Source organism: Chlorocebus sabaeus, chromosome 4 (assembly GCF_047675955.1).
Source record: "Chlorocebus sabaeus isolate Y175 chromosome 4, mChlSab1.0.hap1, whole genome shotgun sequence".
In the NCBI taxonomy this organism is placed as follows: Eukaryota; Metazoa; Chordata; class Mammalia; order Primates; family Cercopithecidae; genus Chlorocebus; species Chlorocebus sabaeus.
In genome coordinates, this window is record NC_132907.1 from 30,395,882 (window position 1) to 30,420,226 (window position 24,345).

Genomic DNA, 24,345 nt, shown 5'->3' on the forward strand with positions numbered 1-24,345 from the left:
CAAATCAAAACCACAATCAGATACTATTTCACACCCACTAGAATGGCTAACATCAAAAACCTTAAAAGAGTAAGTGTTGGTAAGGATGTGATGAAACTGGAACCCTTTTACATTGCTGGTGGGAATATAAAATAGTGTAAAAAGTTAAACACAGAATTAGCATGTAATCCAGCAATTATGCTTCTAGGTGTATGTGTATACAAGTAATATATATGTTTATATATTAATATATAGTTTTTAAGTGTAAATAGACATAGTTCACATAAACAATATATAACATATAAGTAATTATAATAGTAGTTATAAGTAATTTTGATATATATTGTTTGATATATAAACAATATATAATATATATATCACTGTGCACATGATCAGATTTGCTTTTATGAAATACCATATATTTATATATATTATTTCTATATATATCCAAAAGAATCAATTGTTTACATATACATCCAAATTATATATATGTGTATACATCCAAAAGAGTTGAAAACAAGTACTCAAATACTCACACACAAATGTTCACAGCAGCACTAGTCACAAGAGCCAACAGGTGTAAACAATTCAAATGTCTATCAACGGATGAATGGATAAATAAAATGTGATATATACACATGATGGAATATGACTGTCACGAAAAGGAATGAAATACTGATACATGCTACAAAATGGATGAACTTCAAAAACATGCTAAGTGAAAGAACCCAAACACAGAGTCACATACTGTCTGACTCCATTTATAAGAAATATCTAGAATAGGTAAATCTGCAGAGATGGAAAATAGATTGGTGGTTGCTGGGGGCTGTGGGTGGAGAAGGGGTATATTATTCCATTCTCACACCGCTATGAAGAAATACTTGAGACTGGATAATTTATAAAGGAAAGAGGTTTAATTAACCGACAGTTCCACATTGGGCAGAGGCCTCAGGAAACTTACAATCATGGTGGATGGCAAAGGAGAAGCAGGCACTTTCTTCAGGTAGCAGGACGGAGTAAGTGCAAGCAGGGGAAATGCCAGATGCTTATAAAACCACCAGATCTTATGAGACTCACTCATTATCACAAGAACAGTAAGGGAGAAAATGCCCCTATGATCCAATCACTTCCACCTGGTCCTGCCCTAGACATGTGGGGATTATGGGGATTACAATTCAAGGTGAGATCTGGGTGGGGACACAGAGCTGAATCCTATCAAGGGGAGAATAGAGAATGACTGGGTTAATGGATACAGAGTTTTCTTTTGGGGTAATAAAGTGTTTTAGAACTATACAGAGGTGCCAGCTGCACAATACAGTGAATGTACTAACTGACACTGAACTGTACACTTAATATGGTTAGTTCTATGTTATATAAACTTCCCCACAAGTTTTTAAAAAAATCCTTTAGGTGGAAGGAAAGAAATTATTTTACATCACTGAAATTAGTTCTGTACTTACATTAGGTAAGCACAAGAGGAAAACATATGTAGTATGAAGTACTGAATAAACAAAAGCTATTATTTTTGTTGTTGTAAAAACAAACAAAAAGCAAGCAGCAACAAAGGTTGTGGTTGAGCCAACTATTGAGTTAGGCAGGCATGATTCAATCACATGCTTAGGGTTACAAAGCAGAAAGATGGAAAGAGCACAGTTCCCTAAAGATTTCACTGAGCTTCCCTAAAGATTTCACCAGATTTCTTGACATAGAGGATGATAAAGGTCTTTATTATTTAAATCATTTTAAGTTGGGTCTTCTATTACCTGCAACTGAATACAACCTGAATATAACTCATTCAATAAAAAATATTTATCAAGTATCTACTGTGGGCCAGGCATTTTACTGATACAATTACTGACATAATTTATAAAGTTCCTATTTTAGTGGCTTGGAAACACCCTCATAATTATTTATATTTGCAAAGCATAACTGGATACACAATGCATATTTTTAAAAATATAATCTGTATTCTAACAACTGTATTCAGTACACAGTACGTAAGAAGAAGTAGAAAGGAAGACCAGCTGACTTTGCTTACTCCCTTCTCCCAGTGCAGGGCAGTTGGGCTGTATTTACAAGAGCTCCCTAGTGCAGACAAGTTCCCTCTGGTTACAAATACACACTATAAAAAGCAAAAGGTCTAAAAGTATCTCTCCTATATTCCTAGGTAACTGTTTAATGAGTTACACTAACACTGCATGTAGCAGTCAGGAGTTTGAATCTTGCCTTTTGCTAGCTATACAATCTTAAACTCCATTTTCTCATAAATCTAATAACATAAATTAAGGCACAGTGTCAATCTGAAGATTAAACAATGTGAAAGCAAACTACACATTTTCAAGTTCAACACAAATGTGAGGTCAAACTAATATCTTCACTCAGATGCTACAAATTCATATTCAAATTTGAGTATAAAATATACCCCAGTATATATCATATAATGAATATTCCTCTAGACCCATAATAAGCAGTCAACCAATACTTTTTGAGCACTGTGCACATGATCAGATTTGCATTTTCAAAACATCATTCAAATACCCAGGGTGAATATATTAGAAAGAGACATGACTGGAGAGAGAGGGGGAGTAAGAGAGAGAGAAGGAGAACGAAAGAGAGAGCGCAAGTACATGTGACAGAGAGCCAGTTAGAGAATGCAAGCAAGCAACTACTGTCCTGAGAGTCATTACGTAACTATGGCTTATCTTGAGATACACAGACTCGAGAACTACTTATGAAGCAAGATTCATAAGACCCACATATATGTTACCTGTGAGGGAAAAAGGGCAGGAAAGAGGTCTGTTTTACTTGTGTTTTCAAATTTTACAATTTCACCATTTTCTTTTCTCCTATTTCCCATTAAGTGTTTCAGTGATGCTGACTTTTTATTTTAAGATTTTCTTTATGATTTTCCTAGTTATATTCCTGTTGGATGCATGAAATTATTATAATACCATATATAAGTGAGTAAAAATTTTCTATACTCTCTACAGTATAACTCTGTATTCTAACATAGCTGGAATTTCCAATATCCACAAATCTTCCATATTTACTATTTCAACTTCTTTGTAATTTATTAGTAATCACTATTGAACTATGCATTTATAGTTGTATTTACAGTTTATAATACCCTATATTTTGCTGCTTGCAATGTTTGCTTTTCTTAAATTTTTATGTATCATCACAAGTATTTTGAAAAAGTTTTATTATTTCATTATGCATGTTCATAATATCCTCCTGAATGCCCTCCACTATTGAAAAAAGATACCTAAATGTATCTTAAATATGAAACAAAGTTCCTATCTGATTGCTGTCATTCTAATATTTGTCACATAGTTTTTATTTCTGGCTACAATAATATATGGGCATTATCATATATTTTGAATAACTGCATTTCTTGCCCAAGTTCACAGAGGAATTTATATTTGCATTTTAAAGTAGTTATATGTATGGGGAGGGGGGAGCGGGGAGGGATTGCATTGGGAGTTATACCTGATGTAAAGGACGAGTTGATGGGTGCTGACGAGTTGATGGGTGCAGCACACCAACATGGCACAAGTATACATATGTAACAAACCTGCACATTATGCACATGTACCCTAGAACTTAAAGTATAATAATAATAAAAAAAAGAAAAAAAAAGAACAATAGATATTAATAAATATTCTCCCAGTCTTTTCAAAAAAAAAAATAAATAAATAAAGTAGTTATACATTTCTTCTTCTAGAATCCTGTTTTGTGTTTATGTAAATATTAACATTAATAACTTTTTATCTAACACTCATCCTGGGACCAGTCTGCACTATTTACTCCAGCCTCTCTGGTATTTTTTTTTAAACAAATATTTCAGTTTTGTAAAGAAATTTGTTTTAACTTGTAGCATATTTATGCTTATATTTGTCACTCTAAAGAATTAGTAAACTATTATTAAAGAATAAAAGACAACCAATAAAGTGTGGACCATGCTGAGACAAGAATGATGTAAAATAAAGGTGAAGAAAATAATAGTTACACAACGTATTAAACATTTTGATTTTCTTATCCAGTTCTCCCTCTGCTCCCCACTTGTCTATAAAACAAACATAAAATTATACTCCTTCTTCACACTGGAGGAACTAATGAAATTATCAAAGCTAATAAGCTTCCCTTTCATTTCTTTATATATTTTTGCACTATTTTTTAAATGATAATTTTTTTAAAGTTCTACTCATTTTAAATGTCCACCTAACTATGCTGCAAAGACCAAAAATCTAAGATTAAGTCTGTATAATGGTTTTGGTTTTGTAAAGGCTATAAACCATCCTTTGGCTATGAACATCATTTTAGTTGAGGGCCATATCTGAGACTGCACTCTTACTTGTTCATATTTTTATTCATTTGCTTTTAAATTCCAGAAACCATGCTTTAAAAAAACTAATATGAGTGTTTCAAGATCTAGAAACATTACGACTCATCTAAATCATAGAAGCAAAGAACTAAAATGGGGTTTTCTGGATTATATTTTTGAAACCTTGACTTAACTCATTTAGGAATGTCTTTGTTTAAATCAGTCTTCTTAAGCTGCATGTTAGCCTTTCCGATAATAATTCTATCTCTATTCAATTAAGAGGATTGGTGAATTTGATTAAGAGAATTATTCTGGTTATTTTTAAAATTATTTTTCTCTTCTTTCTTCTTTCTCCTTGCATTATTATAAATAGGTGAATAATTGTTTGTTGTAATAATTGAGTTTCATTATCACCCAATTGAAGAACCTCATTTCTTCTTCACTGTCACATTGTATCCAGATGTTTTCTGCTTCTTCCATTCACCTGGTCATGGATTGCAATTTACCATTCATTCTTTCTAATGTTTTTGTAATTTCACTCTCCTTCTGTAAAACTTGGGCTTTTGAATCTTCAAAACTTCTTACCAGAAATAAGTCTGACTTTTCCATGTCTCTTGTGTTTCTCAACTTGGTTAACAGATATTTGAGGCCTCTCTGACTGAACTACCTGCCTGACTCTATTTCCTTCCTGCCTGCCATAGCAATTATTAATAATGGTCTTTGCAGATGTCCTTTCATTCTCTCTCTCTCTTTCTCTCTCCACTCCTCCCCACCTCTCTCTTTTGGAGGGGGGTTGGTATCTGGGCATTTTTCATTTCTTAAATCTTCACCTGGTAATTATGTTTGTCTATTTAGAGAGCTCTCATCATACCATACTACTGGATTCTCTTTCACACCTTGCTTCTGGCCCAAAATGCTGTTTTCTGATACCTTGAATAAAACTGTCTCTAAAAATCAAATATAACTTAGAAGAACAAAGATTTGCCACCACTGGAGATATTCCAAACCATATGCAATATATTCTCGAAGCCAACAAAAAGCTCTAAAAATGGAAGGTTTAATTCCCTAAGAGAATACTCTGAAGGGAAAAACACTTAAGTGGATGTATAATTCTGCAGCATTTTAAAAAAAGAAAAATAGTTACTTTATTACTCAAATCTAAAAAAACTAGAGATAGTGATAATAATATCACTCTATGCTAGCTGGAAGGCTGTGTGGAGAAACTAGAATTCTGAACATTTAAAAATGGGTAGACTTAAACTAAAAAAGGGAAGAAAAAGCATATCAATAAAAGGGGAATTAGTATGAGGATATGTATGAAAGTGGAAATGGAAAGGAAATGCTTAGGAAATAATATTCAACTAAAACCATGTGGTTAGTGCAATGAGATAAAAAGTTGGATAGCTAGGAAGCCAAGCTGCCTGAGGATTGAAATAACATATGAACAAGTAAGAGAGAAAAGAAATTAAAGATGAAAGACAGGAAGGGGAGCAGGCAAGAGGCAATTACAGTCATACAGGTGAAAGGCAGACTTGGGAAGAAATTGGTAAATTTGGTTTTATACTGGTTTTGTTATAGCTAACAATGGAAGACTCCAGTTGAAAAGTCCACTAGGCAATTAGATATGAATATTAGTACTAGGAAGAGAAGAAATGACTGAAGTTCTAAATGTGGTAGTCACTTGGATTGAAGTAACAACTAGAGAGTGATGACAATAGAGAACTAGAGGCAATCTTGGGGAATACCCAAATTTAGAGAATGAAAGAAAGAAGTGTAAGATAGCAAAGAAGACCAAAGAGGATCACAGTATTATTTGTCGAGATAAACTGCTCTGTTAAAAGTATTCAAATTTATTTTGGGTAGTTTTTATCTCTTATCTCCACTTCCTGACACTCAGTTCAATACCATATCCTCATAGCAACACCTGTCACTCATGACCACTATTTAACACTAGTCTTCAATGTTTGTGAAGAAGACACTGCAGTTTATTTTTAAATTGACAAAAATTTCTCCGGTAGAATAAAAGTCATAAGTTATAATTTACCTTCCAAACAAAGTTGGATAAAATTTCTGCAAGCTTTAGGAGCTTCTTTGGACCACAACTCTATGTCAATATCTCCAGCTGTAGTTTTCAATAAAACCTGTAGAAAGAATATTACATTTTATTAAATTATTATTTTGCTTAATAATCAGTTGAATGACTATTTGACTTACAGCAATCACTAGTGAGTTTTCAATTTTAAAAGAAATATTAAAAATTGTGTTTGGTTTTTGTTGATATACTCAACAAAATGTCAAATATTCATTACAACTCATTGTACATTTAGATCTTTCAAAATACCATTTCAGAAAAAGTTTGGGATTTAGGAAAAAAAAGCATATATCATTTTTAATCACAGAAAAAAACTTCATTCATTTAAAAAACAGTAATACCTAAAGTGAGAAGTTCACTTGAGGCTAGGAGTTCAAGAACAGCTTTGGCAACACAGAGAGACCTTGTCTTTAAAAAAATTTGTTTTAATTAGCCAGGCATGGTGGTATTCCATGCTATTTGGGAGGCTGAGGTGGGAGGATCACTTGAGCCTGGAAATTTGAAGTAATAGTGAGCTATGATCATGCCACTATATACCAGCCTGGATGACAGGGCAAGACCCTGTCTCAAAACAAAACAAAACAAGACAAAACCCCAATATTGTGATATTATAATACAATTTTATAATTGCCCTTTTTAATTACCTTTTACTCTCTCTGCTCATTTAACATCATGCTATTCCTAATTTACAAAGGAACATTCTTAATCTAACTCTGGTTTGTAATTTACTAAAATATTATGTCTTAAAATCACCTTCTATAGTAAATAGAATCCTTTCATAGCCTTTCCACCAGCTCATAACAGCAGATACTCCTTGGTAGAACCAGAAACTTTGCAACAACCAAAACCTCCCTGCTGGGCTCCCAGGAAACAGTTTATAATTGTCTTATTTGTAACCACAAATAACCAAAAAGAATGTTAGACTCTAAATTTGAACACTGTGGCACAGCTGGAAACCAATTTCTCCAGTATTACTTCTTTTTTTTTCTCCCCTAGTATACCAAAGTAGATCAGTGTCAATAATTTGTGATCATCACAATCTTTTAGAATGCTCTTGCAAGTAAAGGGTATGCAATGTAACTGTTCAAATACATGAGCCTGTTTCTCATGGAAAGTCAGTATCATCGACATTAAGTCACATTTCACCACCCCAAAAAGAAACCCTGTATCCATTAGCAATCACTCCCTATTTACCCCTACTCCTCTCTGGCAACTATTAATCTACTTTCTGTCTATGTAGATTTGCCTATTAAACATTTCATATAAATGGAATCATACAATATGTGGCCTTTTGTGTCTGGCTTCTTTTACTTAGCATAATGCTGCTTTCAAATTACATAGGGCTTTCAGTTCTACACATCTAGTTTTTAAATGTCTTGAAAATCACAATGACTTTATACTCTTACTGGTAAATATTTCAAGTCACAATATATATTTAAGGCAAAGTTCACCATTAAAAATAATAAATAGAAATCCATATTTACAATGGTCTTCATAGTAATTTCTGATTTTTTTGACAGACTTCCCATGCTGAGGTATCAGCTCTATCATGTTCTTAAGATTTGCTTGTTTATATTATTAATATTATTTTCAATAAGAAATTTGTGACGGCTGGTTTAGTTAATCTAAATACTACTTTAGTATTTATAGGTCTATAAATATTTATATATTAAATATAAGTATTTATAGGTCTAGTATTTATAGGTCTATAAATCTATTTAGCTAGTCATTATGAAAAATTACATCACAACGCCAAAAAAGTGCCTTTTTTTTTTTTTTTTGAGGCAGAGTCTCGCCCTGTTGCGCAGGCTGGAATGCAATGGCGCAATCTCGACTCACTGCAACCTCTGCCTTTCAGGTTCAAGCAATTCTCCTGCCTCAGCTTCCCGAGTGGCTGGGATTACAGGCGCGTACCACCACGCCCGGCTATTTTTTTGTATCTTTAGTAGAGACGAGGTTTCACCATGTTGGCCAGGCTGGTCGCGAACTCCTGATCTCATGATCCGCCCGCCTCGGCTTCCCAAAGTGCTGGGATTACAGGCATGAACCACCGCGCCTGGACTTTTTTTTTTTCTTTCTTTTTTCTTTTTTTCTTGAGACGGAGTCTCGCTCTGTCTCCCAGGCCGGAGTGTAGTGGCGCGATCTCGGTTCACTGCAACCTCCACCTCCCTGGTTCAAGCAATTCCCCTGCCTTAGCCTCCTGAGTAGCTGGGATTACAGGCGTACGCCAACATGCCCGGCTAATTTTTTTGCATTTTTTAAGTAGAGACAGGGTTTCATCCTGTTGGCCAGACTGGTCTCAAACTCCTGACCTCAGGCAATCTGCCTCAGTCTCCCAAAGTGCTGAGATTACAGGCATGAGCCACTGCGCCTGGCTGTCATCTTTTTATATATATTAAATAATGCATTTAAACAAACGAAAAAATACAAATATATATAGATTTTCTCCCCACAGCTCATGGATGGTTTTGCACATCCACTGAAGTATGCACTTACTGGTTTAGAAACCACTGCTCTAATGAACACGCTAATTACATCATCCCTCCCTCCACAGGCTCTGGAATCAGGATGCCCAAATTCAAATACTGGCCCTTCCACTTACTAGTTTTGTTACCTTGTGCACACTATCTGACATCTCTGTCACTTAATTTCCTAATCTAAAAACAGGGATAATAATATCTTTTAGGATTTCTGTGACAACAAAATGAGCTATAATACATAGGCTGCTTAGAAAAGCACATGATAAATAATAAGTGCTCAAAAAATGACAGTCATTATTACGTGGTTTTTTTTTTTTTTTTTTTTTTTTTGGCTAAAGGCAACTTACACCTAGTAAAAAGAATGCATATGTAATCAGGCCACCTTGCTCACCAGGGTTTCTTAATCTTTTCATTAATAAGCTACTGAATTAATAAAGAAGGTATATGGCTCCTTCCTCCTCTGGCCATACATTCTCTTCGGCCATCACTACTTTGTAGGCCTCCTTGGCTCTTTCTCTTAAAATTCCCAATTAATACTTTGACAATATCATGTTTCTTATAAATATATATGCAAATATACTTATAAAGCCATTTTGATTTTCAATACATTTAAAAACTAAGCGTGTACAACAATAAGACAGACCCCTATCATTTGAAAGCAACATTATGCTAAGTGAAGAAGCCAGACACAATTTAGAATAAGTGATCATAATATGTGGAAATTTCATCTTCAGGGAATTACCTCTTATGCTTAAAAAATTTCTATCAAGTACTATATTTCTTTGCCTCATCTTCAGCGGCTAGGGTTACAGCAAAACACAGAACATTTATGGACAACCAGGGACCAAGCACTGGTATCATTATCAATTACTTCCCAAGCCGATACTAAGCTCTTTGAAGGGAGGAATTTTGTCCCATTTACTCTGAATGTCTCTGTACCCTTTCAGTACCTAATGTACCATTAGGTAGTAAATGCAATAAACATCCATTGAACAGACTTATTACATTTGCTTCAAATTCTTCACACACCAAATTTTTGTCCACACTCTCAACCTTACAGAACTTAGAAGCTTTAATATCTTTGATGAGCCTTATGGTGGAAAAAGTCCCAAGTTTTTGGATGAAAACTTGAGCCCTTATGTTATTATTCAGCCCGTTTCTGTTCAGAAGACAGTATTTATCATATTTTGTAGTTAAACATTTATTTGCATGATTATTCAGTCAATGTACACTTCACTCAATTAACTCATGATAACTCAGACAATGTGTTTTTTTTCTTTCCATTGTATCCCTAAAACCTAGCATAGAGCCTGGCAATTGATTTGCTCAATCATTATTCGTTGAATGAATAATCTATTCAGGAATATATCCTTGTTAAAGCTTTTCATCTATATGACCATGCCAAATCTTCCTTTAGAACAAAGCAATTAAGTCTGTCCTTGACCAGCAGCAGTGTAACCTCAAACTCAGTGACGCTTAATACTCCTCAAAAACTAAGAAAAATATAGTATTAATTCATCCATCCATTCGTTTATTCAATACATATCTGAACTCCTTCTATCATGTATCAAGTACTGTTCTAGATGCTTGTCTCTGCCCTGATGTTCCTTGCATTATATAGGGGGAAGGTAGGAGGAAGGATACAGTAATACTAAATAATTAATAAATACCATGGAAAAAACTAAAAAAGTTAAGGGGGCCAGAGAATGCTGGGATGCAAAGCATGATTGAAGTTTGCTATTTAATAGAAAGTAGATAAGAAAGGACTCTTTGCTGAGGTCAACACCTGATTAGACAGAGGAACAGCAAGTGTGAAGGCCCTGTCTAGCAGTATGGTAAATCTATTCAATCTCTACCAGTGTTTATTAACTGGGGGTGATACTGGCCCTCAAGAAACATTTGGAAATAGGAGGAGGTATGTATTTTGGGTTTTCACATTGATATTAAATAAAATAGGTGAGGGGTGGGATGGACACACTAACCTACAATGCCCAGGAGAAGTTCAAAGAATTGAAAGAATTGAGCTGCCCAAAATACCCATTAAATTTTTGCTGGGAATTACAGCATTTTTGGTTTTGCTTTTAAATTGCTCTCATTATATTATCAAATGTCAATGAATAAAAGACTGCATAAATTATTTATGATGCAATCATGTAACAAACACGATGGTATGTTGTGTAAATTTAGCTTATCTTAATTCAACTATATACTTTCAATCTCATTTTCTCCAATATGCTGATTCATCAAATTTCATATGAGATAGGCTAGGTCTCAATTTAAGAATTCAAGTGACACTTATTCCACAACGGACTCTTCTGCCTTGTACAGTATACAAACACCTTGGATGGGAACTGGCATACATTAGCCATCAAATCAATTAGAGAAACCTTTCCCCATTCTTATGTGGTAACAGTCCCCATTTCCCACTTTCTCTGACAGACAGTCATCTCAGGTTTTAAAATCAGCTCAAAAGATACCTTTTCCATGAGGTTTTTCCTAACTTTCCCAGTTGTTCACTACTCAGTACCGCCATAGCAACCTGGTCTCTTCTCCACAAGCACGCTTATCAGACATACAGGCTTTTGTTTACCGATCTCACAAACTAAACTATAAGCTCTTCCGGGAAAACAACTACCCTACCCATCCATCTTTGTATCTCCGGCGCCTAGTACAGTGCCCAGTGCCTAGCAGGCGTTCAATTAATGACTGCAGAAGAAATGGAGAATGAATGACCTCCAAGTTAAGCAAAGACTGTATCAAACTCAAAAATGTACGTTTAAAAACCTAAGACTCTAGAAATCGGCTGCATGAGCTAGGTTAAAGCAGAAAATAGGACCGGAATGCTGGTAGGTAGAGAAATCTCCACCTGACTTTTTCAAGTACGTCCTGAAAAGTATCAACTTCAGTGTTTCGATGCAACATTGTCCACATGCAGGAGTAAAGACAACACTTCTCGTGGTCTCTTCCTACCACGAGATCCCGAAACCCATCTCCCGCCCCAAATCCGGGAAATCTCACTTTGGGGATCCCAGGACCCCAAGTTCCCTAGATGAGGCTCTCACCTTCCCATTCGTGGGAGGCTCCTGGATGTAGATGTTGCTCATCCTGGTCAGTACAAAGGACTCTGCGCCTTATGAGGGATGAGAGCGGACGGCCGGTCACTAAAACTGTCCGCCTACGAGTACACTCTTCCTTAAGTCGAGTAGTGCAGGAAAACTTCAGTTTGTCAATATCACGCAAGACGGGGACACCAAACACTACCCTTGCCCAAAGGAGCCCCTCACGGACGCCGCCATGTTGTTACCGGACCCGAGCACCGCTAACCCTGAGAAGGGTTATTCCAATGTATTCCAGGGAACGAGAGAAGTCTGTAAAGTTATTATAGCTTAATATAATTTGTATTACAATATTAGAAGGGACACTTAATAAGTCTTGGCGGTGTTTACACTACTCGCGTGTGCAGATCAAACTGAACCTCCCCAAAAAACTATCAGTAATGGTTCGGACCATGTGTCTTCTGCAATATGACTCGTCCAGAAACTGCATCCGCGTCTACTGGTTCTGCTGCCGCTAGAAACGTACAGGGCCTTACCCACCGTAGCGAAGGTGCTGCTGCGCTGGGGGAAGGAAAACGGCGCTTTGGCTGTGCCTTGTTCTTGCAGCTGGCGGGAAGCAAGCGCCACTTCGAAAGCCGGAGGCTCAAGTGACCCCTCTTACCACCGTCATGGCAGTCCCAGGTAAGGAGCAATTACAGGGCCTCTGCGTCCGGGATCTGAAGGGAGCGCAAGGGATGGTAGGGTAGGGTGCGGAGTGTGGGGATCAGCGCCCATGGGGATTTAGGCGGAGGCCTTAAAATTCACAGGTTTGTTTTGTTTACATGAAAAAGTTTACACTCCAAAGACACACTCTGAAGGAAAGAAAGTAACTGTTTTCCCCCAGGAGCCAAGCCCCAGCTGCATGGGATTACAGGGAAAGTGTATTGTGGAAGGGAGGGAGGAGGGAGAGACTGTGACTGTGGGCCTAAGGGGGCAAGCAGCCAAGAAAAACTACCTTAACTATGGTATGGCTTAAAACTAAAATTTGAAGTGGGAACACTTGGCCGACCCAGGTAACCGGAGGGGCCGTCTGTCTTAGAAGTCGCTAGGACCCACCGGGTGTCCGGGTTCTACTCCTAGCTCTTCCTGTTGTATGTAGCTGCTCCGTGGCCATAGATTGGTCGCTTTTTGCTTCTGGGCCTCAGTTTCCTTATAAAAAGAAGGAGCTTTGTTGAATTATATATAAGATTTATTCTAACTCTCAAATTCTGTGTCCAGAAGTTACTGACTTAAAAACGGTGAACTCTGCAGAATAATTACTTAAAAGATTTTCTCGTCCTCAACTACCAGCTTACTTGGAAGTTCTAGTAGCTGAGAGCATCTCCTCAAACCGGCTTTGCCACTGCAGAACAGTGTTTGCAGGAGACATTTTCAGAAATATACACTCCTACACCCCACCTCCCAACTTGGAAATTCACAGTGCACCTGAGTAATAGAAAAGATTCTGAGAATTATTATGGTTCAGAGCCCTGACTTTGTTTAAACCTGCCCTTCCCAGTATTATTTGACCAGATTCTTTGTTCTGTGGCAGCCTTTTTTGAAAATCTTTCTATAGATAGCTGTTATTGGAACACTGTGCTTTTGTACTAACTGCAGTTTGCGGAGGAGTACATCAGGAGCTGTGAGAGAGGAAATATATACTCTTTATTAAGCCTACTGTGTGCCAGGCACTGGTACTAGGCATTGAAAATACAGTGGTGAGCAAGGTAGACATGGTTACGCTTCACACAGAACTTAGAATTTAGCAGTGAAGAGAGAGAAATTTATATAAAGTGGGACAAGTGCCATGACAAGAAAAATGCAAGACCTTAGGAAGCACAAAGTAAGGCCACGAGATACATGCAGGATGGGCAGAAGGACTTTCCAAAGGATGTAGCACTTAGGAGGTGATCTAAATTGTAGGAGGGGTGGCTTGAAGGGAGAGGAGACTGCAGTTGGAGGAACTGGATACGTAAAGGAAGAGGAAATATGTGAGAAGAGGAAATGAAAGATGTTTTCTATGGACGGAACTCAAATACAAATGGGAGATAAGTGAGAAATTAAGTAAATATTGACTAATATTTATGTGTCAAATATGTCAGATACTGTATCAAACATTGTATTCTATCTCATTTAATATTCATAACTGCACTTTGAAATGAGTATTAATATTCCCATTTTACAGATGAGGACACTGAGGGACAAAGAAATCCAGTAATTTGTCTATTATGAGATAGCTGGTAAGCAAGAGGTCAGTCTGGTTCCTCTAGACTGTGCGCGTCATTCATTTTACCATCGTATAGGTTAACTTCCAAGGTAGTTTCCAGCTCTTTAAGGACCTGTAGACCATGACAAGAGGTTTGGCGTTATCCTACGAATGGTAGGAAGCCATTTAAGGGTTTTAAAGCAGATTCACATTTCGGAAAGATAATTCTGGCTAGAAAGTAGATTGGAGACAAAGTTTACCAGTTAGGAGTAATTCTGGTGAGTTATGATAATGTGTGGCTAAGATATGGTCTCAATAGGTAAGGAGAGAAGCGGATAAATTGAAGATACATTTTTGATGGTAGAATCACTAGGAGTTGATGATTGATTCAATATGGGTAGGTAAAAGAGGAAATGAGGTTTACCTGGGTTTTACTGTTAAGCAATTGGGTGGGGCTATTTACTGATATGACAACACCTCACAAGGGGCAGGGGTTAAGGGGATGATGACATCCAATTTGGGGCTTGTTGTGTTGAGGTTAGTCAAACATAGGTATGCAAATAGTTAATAGAGATATAATTTGTAGCTTAGGAAAGAAGTCAAAGACAATGATTTGGGTGTTATCCACACACATAATAGGAGGTAAGGCTATGGGAGTGGAGCACTCTGCTTAGATGGTGTGTAGAATGTGAACAGAAGGTCTGTGGCTGAAGCCTGGTCAATATCTAAGAGGCCAGCCATGAAAGATAAACCTACACGGTAGATTGCCTAGGCATCCTGATAGGCCAAATCAGCTCTGGTGATCTTTGTACTACACAGCTGTACTCAAAGTTGACCGGTTACCATAACTGCTCATTTCATTGCTTGAGCAAGCCTTTTGGGCACCTGTGTGATATGGGCACTCTGGAGGAAACAGTGCCATAGCCTGTGCCCTCATAAAACTTTAGGCAGTACATAAAAATGTGCTACTTAAGAAAGGGGACAAAAGTGATTTTTTAAACCCTTATTAAAATTCTCTTAAACTTAGACCAGTGTTATAGATATGTTAACCTTCTTTCAATTCAAAATAATGCGTCAAAGTATAATAATGTAAAATTGTGCAATTAAGCCAGACGGCAAGGTATAGATAAACTGTTTAAACCTAGCAAAAATTGAGATAATAGGTGTGACAGTGCTGTAAAAGTACAATGCAAGTGTCATTAGAAAATACAGATACAGAAAATCATAAGATAATTTCTTGGATGATCGATCCAGACAGGGTATTAAAGGAAAATAGGACTAATCTAAACCTTTCAAGGTGATCATCAAGGAGGACAAGTATTATGTTATGCTCTTTAATTTTAGGTTTAACGGATTCAGTTTGGCATTTCTTGGGGTGGTCCTGCTAGTGATTATGACAAGGTATGATTATAAAGTAACAAGGCTATTTTCTGCAAACCACACATAAAAATCAGCCTTGTCTGTTTTATGATCATGTGCTTCACCTGTGTTTTCATAGCATTGTGTATAAGCTTATACCATTATATAGGTAATACAATGAAATGTAGGCATTTAGGAAAATCTTACTCTTAGTCGTTATTATAGAAATAATATTTGATCACAGGTTTCAGTGAAATTTACTTTCTTTGAAAAACTGCTTTTCCTGTTCACAGTTGTTGAAATTACCTCCAACATTCATGTCAGTGATTCACCACTCTCCATGAAGAGTTGAACTGGCACAAGTGGCAATATATGTTACTGATATAGTTGGCACAAAACTGTTTTCTTATTATCTCCTTCACTGAAGCCTATAGCCAAGGTAGGGAGTTTTTCTATGGCCAAGTTAACATTTCAGTCTGGCACATCACAGTGAATAAGATTTTTAAAACACATTATGATAGTATCTTAGTAATAGAAGAATTCTAAATTACATCCAATTGCTCTTTATTCCTAAACTAGACTATAGGTAATTTCTTTTCTCTCTAGTCTATATTGCACTTTGCTGCTAAAATAATTTTCCCAAATCATATATCTGATCCTGCCATTGCTGGGAGGCATGAACTTAGTTCTTCACCCCTATCTGTGAATTTTGTAATTCTCTTCAAGCCACTTAACCTTTTGGAGATTCAGTTTTTGTGTCTCTATAACAAAGTTGAAGGCTAAGGTTTCTTAAGTTTCTAACGTGTTAAAATGCCAAATCTCTCCATCTCTCTCTGCAAGAATGAAGTGCACACTCCCGAGCCTGACCAAATCACTGTTTCTACTCTTTCCTTCCACCACTCCCCTCATGCGTTCTACAATCCTGCAAAAATCTGACTTGGCCAATTATTCTGTGAACCTCTCAAGTGCTTTCCTACCTACGAGCCTTTGTTATTACCTCCTATTTTGCCTGTAACTACCTGTGGGAAGCTTTCCTGATCTCTTAGCTGAAACTCTTGCCTGCCACTTTTTCATAGTTACTAAATAGAGCTCTGTGTCTTTTATGGAACCTGGCACATTCTGTCATGGATTACAGCTGTGAGTGCATTACCATAGATAAACTAGTATAGTGTCGCTTCCCATGGGCTCCATGCAGCTCAAGATGACTGTGAATGCAGCCCAACACAAATTTGTAAACTTTCTTAAAACATTATGGGATTTTTTTGTGTGATTTTTTTTTTTTTTTTAAAGCTTATCAGCTATTGTTAGTGTTAGTGTATTTCGGTGTATTCTATAGTTTATACCCTCATAAAACTTTAAGCAATACATGATAATACTACTTAAGAAAGGGGACAAAAGTGATTTCTAAGCTCTTATTAAAATTCTCTTAAACTTACACCACTGTTAGAGATATGTTAACCTTCTTTCAATTCAAAATGATGCTTCAAAGTATAATAATGTTAAATTGTGCCATTAAGTTGGATGGCAAGACATAAACTGTTTAAACCCAGCAAAAATTGAGATAATAGGTGTGACAGTGCTGAGATAATAGGTGTGAGAGCGCTGAGATAATAGGTATGACAGCACTGAGATAATAGGTGTGACTGCCCTGTAAAAGTACAATGCAAGTGTGGCCCAAAACAGTGTGGCCCAGTGAAGCCAAAAGATTGAATATCCCCGTAGGGGCTTGATTCATCCCTATGGCTTCTCTAACATCGAGTTCAAAGTCATACCCATGATAGGTAAATCAAATGAATAATTAGAGGGTTGATTACTAGAGGGTTGGGTACTATTTCTGCTGCTGAGCAGCAGAAATAGTACTAAACAGATTAAACTAATACAGTCTTCATTCTGTTTCATTAGGTAATTAAATTTCTGTCTCTTAAACAATTTTCTCTGTCTCTTCTTTTTTTATTTTTTATTTTTTTGGGACAGAGTGTTGCTCTGTCACCCAGGCTGGAGTGCAGTGGTGCTATCTTGGCTCACTGCAGCCTCTGCCTGGCGGGTTCAAGTGATTCTCTTGCCTCAGCCTCCTGAGTAACTGGGACTGCAGGCACATGCCACCATACCCAGGTAATTTTTGTAGAAACAGGTTTTACCGTGTTAGCCAGGATGGTCTAGATCTCCTGACCCTGTGATCCGCCCACCTCAGCCTCCCAAAGTGCTGGGATTACAGGCATGAGCCACCGCACCCGGCCTCTCTGTCTCTTCTTAACACCGTTTTTCTTCACGGATTAGTTGTACTTTGTGAGGCATGTAGACTAAAGAATTTTATACGTTTCATATCAATATAAAACTTATATCAGTAGTTTAAACAGCTCTTTGGTTGATTTACTGTTTCTCCCTTTGGAGTCAAATGATTATGAAGGCATTTTTTAAATTTTAATTTAATTAATTTATTTATATATTTATTTGGAGACAGAGTCTCGCTCTGTCACCCAGCTGGAGTGTAGTGACACAATCTCAGCTCACTGCAACCTCCGCCTCCTGGGTTCAAGTGATTCTTATGCCTCAGCCTCCTGAGCAGCTGGGATTACAGGCGTCCACCACCATGCCTGGCTAAGTTTTGAAATTTTAGTAAAGATGGGGTTTCACCATGTTGCCCAGGTTTGTCTTGAACTCCTGGCCTCAAGTGATCTACCTACTTCAGCCTCCCAAAGTGCTGGGATTACAGTTGTGAGCCACCACACCTGGCCTATGAAGGCATTTTTAATGGGCTATTAAGACATCTGCTATTTCAGAATACTTTCATTGAGAAACTCATTTAGCTTGTTTTTTAAATTATCTTATTAATTAATGAAGTATTAATGTTTTAGTAAAAAATGTCTAATTTCTACTGATTTTTCTACTTTGACTTTGGTACAATATTTGGAGTCCCAAAGAAAGGAGTGTATCTATGAATTTTTAATATAAATGGTATAAAAGTAAAATACTTGGAATTTTACTTTGCATCAACTTAAGCAGAACATATGTATTATATAAATAGATATTACCACTTATAAAATATGGCTGCAGTTTGAATTTTAAAAGCAGAAGAAACTGAAATTATCTTTATAGGTCCCCAGATTGTAACTAAAACCGTAATGGGGTAACCAAATGTAAAACTTGTTACCAAACAAAATTAATCCAATTGACTCTAATCCAATTAAAAACGAAAAGAATGGATCCTGCGACAGAAGTAATTGCAATTTCTAATTAGTACTAAAAAAGTTAGTTAATTAAGCTGTATATGTTTAAATTTAAGCGATTGTAAAAAATATTTTAATGAAAATGTCTGGCTTCCCTAAATTCCAAAATAGACAATAAGAAAAATATAATATTAAGTTCTAAGCATCACTGTTAAAGTTCCCAGTGACTAAGTTGTTGACTTCGGAAAGATAGGTGTTGTAAAATTTCAAGGAAATAAATTTAAATCAAATATGAGATTCCTTTGGTGACCACTGACGAATCTGAAGCAACTGTTGAGGACTCCATCTTTCTCTCAATTTTTCTCAGTCCTTTTATTTTTGCCCCTTCTTTTTGGTTTTCTCAGTATTTTCTGTTTCTTCATTGCCTACTGTTAACTTTAAAATTTTTTTTCTTTTGTGCTAACTACTAAGATATAATTTACATGTTTTAAAAACAGCACAGATCACAAATGTTCAGCTTAAAGAATTTTGACAAATAAATTGAGTGTGTGTGTATATGCACACGCATATTTCTTAGCTGGCTACTGGGGTCCAGAAAAGTTGCCAGTTCCCAACTTCTGAAGTACAGTCATGCACCACAAAATGATGTTTTGGTTAATAACTGACTGCATATACAATGTTGGTCCCATAAGATTGTAATACTCTTATTTTTACTGTATCTTTTCAATGTTTAGGTATATTTAGATACACAAGTACTCACCATTGTGTTACAACTGCCTGCAGTATCAATACGGTGACTTAGGAGCAATAGGCTATACCATAGAGCCTAGGTGTATATAGGCTATATCACCCAGGTTTATGTACACTGTGACATTGCCACAAGGACAAAATTTCTGTGTTGTGCCTCACAACACATTTCTCAGAATGTATCTGTGTCATTAAATGAAACATGACTGTATTTTCTTAAGCTTATAACCTCAAATCAATAAGTATTTGTTGAGCACCTCTTAGCAACTCTACATCATGGTAAGCACTGAGTTGTATTCAAAATTATGTGGCTACTTTAAGTTACTGAAAGATAAAGGACCAGCCCAATTACCTGATTCCTCCCACCACCACCCAAGTTGTTTAACAGAATACTAGATTCAGAGTAAGCCCTTAATATTTAGCAAGTATAAGAATGAAGACCTCTAAAATTTGTTCCTGACATCATGAGTTGATAAAATTTTATAGAAAGTCTGCAGTGTAGCCTCTCTGAAGAATTTACAAATGCAATCATTGCCTTTTTCAGATAATATTTACTTGACAATTACTTTTCTTAGTGTTACAGTTTTGTTTGGGGGAGATTTTCCAGATTGGTTTTTGAAAGGGTAATTTAATCACCTTTCACATTTTAAAGGTGCCAAAAGGTATATAGTGACATGTCTCTTAACTCTTTCTCCATCTGGACTTAGTTTTCTTTCTTCAAGTAACCAATGTATATCCTTACAGAGGTACGTCTAATATCTTCTGTAAGAATTAAAGAAAGAGGTAAGAAACATGAAAAGATGGCTTGCCAGTCAGGACAGATTTATTTAGAGAAATCAAACCTGAGAGGCGCCTTCTGGCCGAGTTAGGTGAGAGGCACACTTGCTTACAAACTAAAAGTTCTTAAAGATTCAGGGTGGGAGAGTTTATCAGAGGCTTGGACTGCTTCTCTGTCTCTTCCTTGTGCTTATCTGTGAGGGAGAGTCGTGTGTCAGTTCCCATACATCTTTCTGCAGCTGCAGGCATATCCCCCAAGTCTGCTTTTATCTTTTCTATCCTAGTGCACCTGAAGGGGAAGGCATGTGCTTATTAAGGCCCACTATTTTACTGGGGCCCATTGTATGAGGGTGAAGTTTGGCAGTTGCTCAAGAGACTTCCCCTCCAACTCCCTTTGGGCCTGAGCTATCTTATCTGTATTTTATTGTCTGCTCTTTCTGGCTGCTTATAATTAGAAGAGAAGTAATTTCCGTGAAATGCATGAGGCTAGAAAGGGAGCTGGAATTTAAAGTGGTGGTGTTTGTCTGAGAAGACAGTGCTCCTACTCTATCACCTTTTTTTAATACAAATGGCAACATGCCATTAACACTGTTATGCACCTTGCTTTTTTTCTTTTTACAATATATGTTAGCGATCATAACATCATTAAATAAAGACCATCCCCATTATTTCATACCATAATTGATTTAGCCAGTTCCATATTGACATTTAAATTATTTCCACTCTGTCCCTATTACAAACAATGCTATAGTGAATAACATTCTACATAAGTCAGTATGCATTTGTGCAAATAAATTGGGAGAAGTCATTCCCAAATGTGAGACTATTGTATCAGAGAGGTATATACGCTTGTAATTCTGACAGGTTTTATCAGCTTGCTTTCCATAAGAGATAGTACTAATTTATGCTCCTGCCAGCAATGTATGAGAGGATGACCCCCTACACTTCCTTCAGCCTTTTCAATCTTTGCGATTCTGATAAGTGAAAATGGAATCCTAGTATAGTTTTTAGTGTACATTTTACCTGTTGTTTTAAATAGGACTGAGCATATCTCCACGTGTTTCAGAGTCATTTCTGTTTCCGTTTCTGTGAACATCCTTTGCCCATTTTTTTCCTATTGGTTACTGGTCTTTTTCTTAATGATTCACTGAGATGTATACATAGGGATAATTGCCCTTTTTTGGTCCTGTGAGGTGCAAATATTTTTTCTCAAGTTTCCATGTGTCTTTTGAGTTTGCTTTTGGTGGTTTTTGCCATTCAGTTTTTTCTTCCAATGTCAAATTTATATGTTTTTATATAATGCCTTTTGGATTGCAGGTTATGATTAGAAAGGAAAATTTTGAGATGGACACACTGTATTACTCTGAACAGCCTTAGCAAACTTCCAAAAGGAATGGAGCCAAGAACTGCACAGGAGCCCAAGGCAGGGAAGTAGGTAACTTAGCTGAGTAAGGGCCTCACAGTATAGCCCTACTATAGTCAGTTTGACATGGATTTTGAGTGCCATTATATCAGCTAGGGTCCTTATTCCAAACAATAGAAACTGACTAGTTAAGCAGAAAAGGAAAAATACCAGGTAGCTCACTGAATCTAGGCAAAGCCTGCATAATAAGGGTCAGAAAATAGAAATGACCCAGGGAACCCATATCCAAGATCCTGCACAAGCCCAGACCTAGTTAGGGCTGCTACTGCCAGTGATATCAGTGCCCCCGGAAACTGGATCCTGACAGCAGAATGAATTAACTGTCCCCACTTCATTGTGTTGCTTGTCTCAGATCTACTAAGTCAGTTGCCTCAGATTCAAACTCTTGGGTAGAAGCATTCAGTTGCCCAATCATGAAAAGTAAAGACTAATGAAGCTGAAATAATAATTTAACCAAAGACTGGTGAGGAACTAGCTGATATAAAGTACTTTATTTAGAATTCTGGTTATATTTCCCTGTCATGTAGAAGTTTCAACTTTAGGAAAGAAGATGACCTGCCAAGAAAAAGTTTCATAGTTTGTTTATTCTAAAACTATGGGATACTTGAATGATGAGTTTTATCAGTGCCTTTTGTCATGAGTTCAATTCTAATGCATGCTGAGATAAGATTATTTCAGATCTGTCTATTAGAACATTTTTATTCTGTTGTAGTAATAGTAATGATGCATTTAACATAATTTTATTCAATTGTTTTAGCATCTACAGTTTCTGTGGAAACAGATTTAACACTGACTCCAGTTCTCTTGAGCTTTTTTTCAACATGCAGTTGTATTCATAATGAAAGACCCTCAGATTATATTATTCATCTGATTTTATTCCAGTCAATACTGCTACAATGTAACATATTTGTTTTTAACTATGACAGGGTTTAAGGGGAAACAATGGGATTAGAGCACAATGCACAAAAGCTTCAATGACACATTAAAAAAAGATAGGAACCAACACGGTGAAACCCCATCTCTACTAAAAATACAAAAATTAGCCGAGTGTGGCAGCAATCCCAGCTACTCAGGAGGCTGAGGCACGAGAATCAATTAAACCCGGGAGGCAGAGGTTGCAGTTTGCTGAGATCACTCCACTGCACTCCAGCCTGGGCGATACAGCAAGACTCGGTCTTAAAAAAAAAAAAAAGCGGGGGGGCCGGGAGCGGTGGCTCACGCCTGTAATCCCAGCACTTTGGGAGGCCAAGGCAGGCGGATTACAAGGTCAGGAGATCAAGACTATTCTGGGTAACACGGTGAAACTCCATCTCTACTAAAAAAAAAAAAAAATACAGAAAAATTAGCCAGGCATGGTGGCGGGCACCTGTAGTCCCAGCTACTCAGGAGGCTGAGGCAGGAGAATGGTGTAAACCCGGGAGGCTGAGCTTGCAGTGAGCTGAGATCACGCCACTGCACTCCAGCCTGGGCAACAGAGCGAGACTCTGTCTCAAAAAAAAAAAGAGATAGGAATCTCATAGAAACAGTAGCACAGTTTTACACATGTTAATTGGTTAAAAAAATGCATAAATATTACAATAAACATGACACTTTACCTTTTAAAAGACCTGGAGTTTGCTGTGCAAGTGAACTTCAGAAGAGTTGCAGTTTATGAGTTATGAAGTGGCAGTAAGAGGGCAATAAGAAATCCATAAAAAGTTGTAACGCCAGATGTGAATGGATGTTCTCAACATTTTTGGTGAACTGAGGTCACTAGAAATGTTTTGAGATATATGTGCTTGTGTATTTTGTATACTCCTGTGTGGTTCAGATCAGCTAGATGCAATGCTCTGCATTTACTTAGTGTTTTGTGTGGATGAAAGTCACATTATGCTCAAATGTTTCCCTAATGTATCAATTACATTAGAGCAATATTTGCATTTTTAAAACAAGTATTATAGTAGAAGAGACTGTACTTTTACTAGAATAATTAGAGACAGGGTCTCCCTCTGTCAGCTAGGCTGGAGTGCAGTGGTGCAGTCATAGCTCACTATAACCGTGAATTCCTGGGCTCAAGTGATCCTCCTACCTTAGCCGCCCAGGTAGCTAAGACTAAAACACATGCCATGATCAGCTAATTAAAAAAAAATTTGTAGAGATGTGGTCTCGTTATGTTGCCCAGGCTGGCCCCAAATTTCTGGCCTCAAGGAATCTTCTCAAACTGCTGGGATTACAGGTGTAAGCCATGATGCCCCACCTCAATAATGTATACTTTAAAACAATATTAAAATTTAAGGGGAAAATAACTAATTTTTAACTTCATAACACCAAAGAAATAGTTTTAAAATTATATTTATTTTTAAATTAACACTTTTATGTTTGGACTGTATGTATTTAAATATTTAGTTAGGATTATATCTCCATTTCAAGGGTTTGGAAATTATATGCCCTTTACCAAGAAAATGGAATAATACCTGTAATCCCAGCACTTTGGGAGGCCGAGGTGGGCAGATCACGACATCAGGAGATCAAGACCATCCTGGCTAACACGGTGAAACCCCATCTCTACTAAAAATACAAAACATTAGCTGGGCGTGGTGGCGGGCACCTGTAGTGACAGCTACTCAGGAGACTGAGGTATGAGAATGGCGTGAACCCAGGAGGTGGAGCTTGCAGTGAGCCCAGGTTGCGTGCCACTGCACTCTAGCCTGGGCGACAGAGCGGGACTCTGTCTCAAA

General features: G+C 37.0%; 2 protein-coding genes across 3 annotated transcripts in view; one reads left to right on the top strand and one right to left on the bottom strand.

Annotated features, from left to right (window-relative positions):
• The window catches only part of CWC27 (CWC27 spliceosome associated cyclophilin), a 257,508-nt gene extending 245,107 nt beyond the window's left edge, over positions 1 to 12,401 (bottom strand). Inside the window, exons 1-2 of the mRNA XM_007973839.3 lie at positions 11,938 to 12,401; positions 6,348 to 6,444 (exon numbers count right to left, since the gene is read on the bottom strand). Coding sequence (XP_007972030.1) covers positions 6,348 to 6,444; positions 11,938 to 11,979 — 139 coding nt within the window. The 5' untranslated portion in view covers positions 11,980 to 12,401. The remainder of the gene's footprint in view (positions 1 to 6,347; positions 6,445 to 11,937) is intronic.
• Positions 12,402 to 12,426: 25 nt separating this feature from the next.
• The window catches only part of SREK1IP1 (SREK1 interacting protein 1), a 51,831-nt gene continuing 39,912 nt past the window's right edge, over positions 12,427 to 24,345 (top strand). Inside the window, exon 1 of one of the 2 annotated variants that reach the window (XM_007973852.3) lies at positions 12,427 to 12,612. In XM_007973852.3, the coding sequence (XP_007972043.1) occupies positions 12,600 to 12,612 (13 nt within the window). In that variant the 5' untranslated portion in view covers positions 12,427 to 12,599. The remainder of the gene's footprint in view (positions 12,613 to 24,345) is intronic. The other variant, XM_007973860.3, reaches the window with a different exon arrangement.